Here is a 6,389-nt window from a genome sequence, read left to right as displayed (position 1 = left end):
ATCTTATAAAATGATACCTATCAGCAACTTCCATTTGATCAAACCAAAAAAACAAACGCCAATACTACTAAATACCACTCATTGTAAAACGCCAAAAAATTTAAAAAAAATCAAAGATGGCTAATATGCTTTCTTGGATATTCAGTATTGTTATTCGTTAACTTTCACTAAATGGGTTGTTAGGTGAGAGGAGTAACTCTGTAAGATTTTGCTGCATGAGATAGATAAATATTCAAGAAAAAGATACTGATGACAGTCAACGTCATTTTGTGTTCTTTGAAGAAGGTTTGGATGAGGAGAAGAGATCAATGACGATGATTATAAAGATGAAGAAAAAGATGAAGAGCAAAGCGAAAAACCCATTCACACGTCATCGATCTACGTCCCCAAACATCCACAAAAGCCACTTCAACAGACGAGCAAACAAAATAATCAAACCGATGGGTTTGTTAAGTTTTACATAAACGCCATATATTTGGTGACAGTTCTTGTAATATTAAAGAAGAGAAAAACTGATGACAGTGAAGATTGTGAAGAGAGATCCGATTAGGATTTTTAATTTATTTTTTTCGCTTCTGTTTTTTTTTCCCTATGATTGTAATATAATTTTCCGATTGTAAAACGCCAAGATACCGCAAACGCCAAAATGTATATAAAAAATAATAGAACAATGAGTCATCTTGTATAAAACGCCTTTGAATCTAAGAACAAACAATGGGGCGTCATCCTAAAAAGTCCAGGCCATATTTAGTATGGATGAAGCCATTTAGAGAGATATTTTAACCCCTTGGGGTTCCAATGGCATACAATTTGAATGCCGCCATAAACGCCAAAATGCTAATACAATGATACCATTAAAACGCCATATAATTAATGAATTTGGTTAATGCCAAAAGATATTAAACGCCAAAAATAAATGAATATTGTGAAAAGCGGAATTGGAAAAGCGGAAGATAAAATGACAAAAAACCCCCTCACCGATCATATATCCCGCGCCACGTGTTGGGTCAGGATGCGTTCTCACACTTTTAAGCGTTTTCTCCTGATCCCGTTCCTATATATATAGGGAAATAGTAAATTATTGAAGCACCTCTGCCCACAAAACTCGTGTCGCTTTCTTTTTTATTGTTTCCTATAGGTTAATAACCAACCCCTATGTGTCTGTATAAATATACAATTCTGATTTTTTTAATAATCTCGAATGCTTTAAACTTAACTGGGAGAGAAACCCAAATAATACGAGGGAAAATGTCATATTTTAGGAAGGAGGGTTAAAATTTTTGGTTTAAAATAATCATTTTAAAATTTGTTAAGATATCTATTTAGAAAAAACAAAAAAAAAAAACAACAAATGCTTGCACACACCCGAGTAGTAGTACTCGGATTTCTTACTCCGCCAAACTACTCAACGGGGTGGGGGCCCCAATCGGCCAATCCCATGTGGAATTACCCGGGGGCGTCCAGGTTTCCCACCCCTCACCACCCTAACTAATTACCCAGTTAATGTATCTATGTAATCCTGGGCAGCAACCCCCTTTACATATAACAAAAAAAAAAAAAAGAACAAAAAAGATGTTATCATACTATGTGTGTAACAAAACACACATTTTGATGAACCGTCCCCCTTTTAGACTTGACTCAGCTATGCAAGCCCGGAGGTCTTCACCACTCGAAATAAGAAGACGGTTACCTCCAGCGTCATCATACTCCACACGGAATGTTCGGTGTTCTAATTCCGGAAATCTCTTTTTGACTTCCCTGTGCAGGTCTGTGATATCAGCTAAAAGGGGCAGCGTAAACCTGATCAAATAACTATCATATTTAACTTTTATCGTCTTCCCCATATAACCGGATTTTAAGCCCTCATCCTGCAAAGGATTAAATCACAAGCCAAAAGAATTCAATATAATTATATTGATATATATTGCAACTTACAAGTAAGATTAAACAAAATCTAACCTTCAGCAATTGTTGAATTTGTTCAAGATAGTCAACATAACTTTCTTTTCGTATAGACGTGACAAGCTCAATGATTCCCACAAGTTTATTCCCATCGTACACAGGCAAAACTAACTGACCCCTGTTTCCGATGTCTACAGAATGTTGATCTTTGTGATTAAGCACATGATGCATTGTCCGATGGTCTGCAAGCCCAGTTTGAGCGGCTCGGCCAGCTAACCAGTTGCCCACACTTGTTTCTAATCCAACAAAACGACAACGGCTTTCAAGACATCTCCTTCTGTACTCCTCAAGTCCTTTATCTGGAGCCGACATAAAGGTTTGATCTGTCAACATAAGATTGCATCCCATGTCGTCTGAATTAGAAGGCGTGGATTCCCAAAATTGAAGTAGCACTGGGTCTTTGCCGGAATTAAAATTCCTTAAAGTTCTGTCAATCGACTCTACTGTTGGTACCTGCCGGATAAATACTAATGCGATGATTTCCAGAATATTAATTTTTTGCAGAAATTTAACATACAACTACTAACTGCCTCAATAAGACTCAATTCTTTTGCCATAACATGTTTACATAACAAAATCCCTCAAAATATGACTTAAAACCTAACTCCTTCAAGTGACACAGGTTAGAAGTCAAAGAACCTTGTGTCTTTTGAGTCATTATCTACCTATGCCTTAATCACACAACAATGCAATGTTATATCAAATCAACAATTGATTTGATTGCATGTCAGACTCTTTGCATGACTGTGTTAAGATTATGCATGGTCATATAACTGCGCCCCCATAAAACATGTCCCATAACCATACGCAAGTCGAATATATGAAGCATGGATGTGCACTTAAACAATATAGACGTGTGCTTATAAAGCATGTTCATGACTTACATTACTTCCTAGTAGGAGGGATATATGAACAGGTAAGCTATGCAGTTAATGCGGTAAAATATCGGATATCGGTAAAGGACCGATATTTGAAATATAGGTTATCTCAGTGAGATATCGGTGGAATATCGGTAATTTTAATATAATGCAGAATTTATATATATAGCAATTTAACACCAATAATTCAGTGATATATCAGTGATATATCGGTCATATATCGGTGATAGTGATATATCGGTTATATCGGTCAAATATCGTTGATATATCGGTTATATCGGTCAATATCGCCGATATTTTGACCGATATTTGACACCGATATTTTACTAAGGGACCGATATAACTGATATATCACCGATATTAACTGCATAGCAGGTAAGTACATTAATCTAACAAATAATGAAGTTTTCTTACAAAACTTTTTACTAGTTTATCCATGTCTTTTTTTTTTGACACCAAATAATAAAAAAAATAGAAACAATCACTTTAACGAAAAAACACAAACAAAATAAAAAATTCAAGAATCTAGGGCGCATCTTTGGTAAACCTTAAACTAAGACCAAGTATAAATGGATAACTGAGAGAAAAGAAGGGCAATATATCCTTACATATGCTTTGTCATATGTGCTGAGCCCTACACCAACAGCAATAACAGGTTGCCCCTAAATAGTTTTATAAGAAACCAAACGAATCAGTTGAGATCACATTGACGCCTTTATCTAGCAAGTTACAAAATGGACCCAAGGTAAACACATAACTAACCCCTCTTGCTTTTTCCTGCGGCCGGTGGTTGCGCAGGTACTTCCCGAACGTGTTCCAGTCACGGCGTTTCTGGCTCTCGTAGCGGCTGAGAGGGGTGGCCGGAGAAGTGGGAGAAGATGAAGAGGATGTTGGACTCAACATGTTTGTGTTATTAAAGTTTATTGTGATCATTGAGTAAACATCCCTGGCAGGAATTATTGGTTGCTGCACATATAAGCAGAAAGTCAGCTATGTAAATAACATTAGAACAGGTAAAATCCTGCGAACATCACTCACTGATGATATTTCGTCCATGTCATTTTGAATAAAATATGAAATCATAAATTCACGGGAATATAAAATATTAAAGCAAATCTGATAATATTCATTTTTAACAGTAAGAACACTAAAAATCTACCATAACCTGCATTCTGCAGGATTTAACTTCCAAAATGGTTCAATGGACGAAAGGAAAAACATGTTGATTTCTGATTTGAACTTAATGGGTTTAGTTCAAGAAAAATCAACTGGAGGTTGTCAAAAGGGTATCGCAATTCAGATCAACAAATATAATGAACTACTCAACAGACGGAGACAACAGAAATCGAACCTCGAACGGGATCTTGAGTCGCTTTTCACCTGCGACAGCAAATTTGAACGTACATTAAGAAAAAACAGAAAAAGAAATATATTAAATCAAGAGTAAACTGCCATTTTCGTCCATGAGGTTTGGCCATATTTGCCTGTTCCATTCAAAAAGTTTTTTCTTTGCATATAGACCCAAGGTTCGACAGAACGGAATCGAGACGCTTTGCTTCGCCTAACGAGTCGTAATCCCGAGCGGGATTGAATGATTGATAAATAAATATAAAATCACATATCATATAAAAAATAAAATAACTGACACAAAAAAAGGTCTAAAACATAAAAAAAAAAAAAAAAACACATCAAAATTAAAATAATTCACACAGAAAGTCTAAAACATAAAAAAACGGGTCAAGTTATTCTACAAAGGCTCCTAATTGTAAGAAGTGTAAGAAGGATTTATAGAGTGACAAGTGTCCAATAACCTAAAATTAAACCCACTACATCACCACTCAAAACCTAAACACCCACCCCCACCCCACCACCACCCAAAAACCTAACCCCCCCCCCCCAAAAAAAAAAAAAAAAAAAAAAACCTAAAAAAAAAACTAAACACCCACCCCCACCCCACCACCACCCAAAAACCTAAACCCCCACCCCCACGGCTAAAAAAAATATATATATATTTTGGGTGGGTGATGGGGGAGGAGGTGGGTGGGGGTTTAGGTTTTCGGGTGGTGGTGGATGTTTAAATTTTTTTTTTGTGTGTAGTGGGTTTTTTTTAGGAGCCTTTGTACCCTTCTTACAATTAGGAGCCTTTGTATTTGATCCTAATCTTAAAAAATCAGACATCAAAAACACAAATAACCCATGAGGCGCATAAAAGGCGCAGGTGCTTACAAAGTAACCACGTGAGGCGCACATAAGGCGCACGTGCGTACAAAGTAATCACGTGAGGCGCTCCCTTTTACATCCTTCCCCTTTAAAATCAATCATGATCGTTCAAACCATCTGCTTCAACTATATCTTGACAACTTGATATAACAACATAAACCCATAATCAACTACAACAAACAAAATTATCTTTTCTCTAAACACATAATCAAAACCTAATGAAAGTGGGAACCTGATGTGACAACTGAAAGATCAGCCGGACGTTTGTTGGAGGTTGAAGATGGTTTAGTCGATTTATGAAGAGTACCGCCACCTTCGGTCCAATAACGTCGGCAATCTTTGCAAAAGTAACGTGGTTGCGAGAGTGTGTAGTTGTTGTAGTAACAGAATTTGGTGTTGTCGGAATCGCATCTAGGGCAATTCAGACGTTTGTCTTTTGGGAATGGGAGGTTTGTGTACATGTTGGATGGATATATTAACTGGTCTTGGTGCATTTTTTTGATGAAAGTAGAGGGTATTTGTAAGATGAAAGAGATTTGAGGGGAGAGGAAGGTAGGGTTTACAAAATGGAACGGTGCAAGGGGAGAGGAAGGTAGGGGAGAGGATTCACGTTCACATTCACACTATGGTTCGAGCTAATCTAGTTTAACTAAAATCATATCTCTAGATTCTTCTTTTTCCACCTTTTCTTTTTATTATTTATGTCTAATGTCTTAATTTATTTACTAGTAACAAGACCCGCGTGGTGCACTTTGCAAATATCGAACGGATTAGTCTAGGCGTTATGTGATGTGTTAACCATATGAAAACGTACATTTTGACGTATCCGATTGAACTCAATGTATCCTATAGTTGCATTGTGATTGGATCAAACGTAACGTAAATCGAATTTATATCATACAATCATAACGTATTATACACGACCCGACTAACTCGGATTTATATCGTCAAGCGAAAAACTCTCAAGGGGGTCAAAGTGACATTTACAAAGTTCATAAAAAGTTAAGTGGTTAAAAATTGCATTTCCTAAACTTAAGGGCTAAGAAAGGGTAAAGATAAAATTTGATAAAGTTTTGAGGTAAAAAAGAAACTATAACAAAGTTGAGGCTGAAAAGGAAACTACCACAAAGTTGGGGTGTCAAAAGCAAACTATTTGTAAAATAGAGTAGTAGTTTAGGGACTAAATTTGTCATTTTATAAAACTTTAAAGGTACCAAAGTCAAGAAACTAAAATTGCAACATCGTGAAAGTATGGGGGGAGGGGGAGGCAAAGCCGATAGGGTTTCCACCAACTTTGTCTTTTAATTAGATAGTATAGAATATTTGTGA

General features: G+C 36.5%; 1 protein-coding gene across 1 annotated transcript; it reads right to left on the bottom strand.

The window, feature by feature from the left end:
• Positions 1 to 1,294: 1,294 nt before the first annotated feature.
• LOC110921625 lies at positions 1,295 to 5,692 on the bottom strand. The gene is made up of 6 exons (XM_022165971.2): positions 5,293 to 5,692; positions 4,192 to 4,220; positions 3,603 to 3,806; positions 3,449 to 3,502; positions 1,960 to 2,415; positions 1,295 to 1,868 (listed from the first exon to the last, which is right to left on the bottom strand). Exons 1-6 carry the CDS (start codon positions 5,552 to 5,554, stop codon positions 1,584 to 1,586), a joined length of 1,290 nt encoding a protein of 429 aa, XP_022021663.1. The 5' UTR covers positions 5,555 to 5,692; the 3' UTR covers positions 1,295 to 1,583.
• Between the last annotated feature and the right edge of the window lie 697 nt (positions 5,693 to 6,389).

The sequence above is a fragment of the Helianthus annuus genome, chromosome 17 (genome assembly GCF_002127325.2).
Source record: "Helianthus annuus cultivar XRQ/B chromosome 17, HanXRQr2.0-SUNRISE, whole genome shotgun sequence".
Classification (NCBI taxonomy): domain Eukaryota; kingdom Viridiplantae; phylum Streptophyta; class Magnoliopsida; order Asterales; family Asteraceae; genus Helianthus; species Helianthus annuus.
This window is presented reverse-complemented; position numbering and strand designations above follow the sequence as displayed.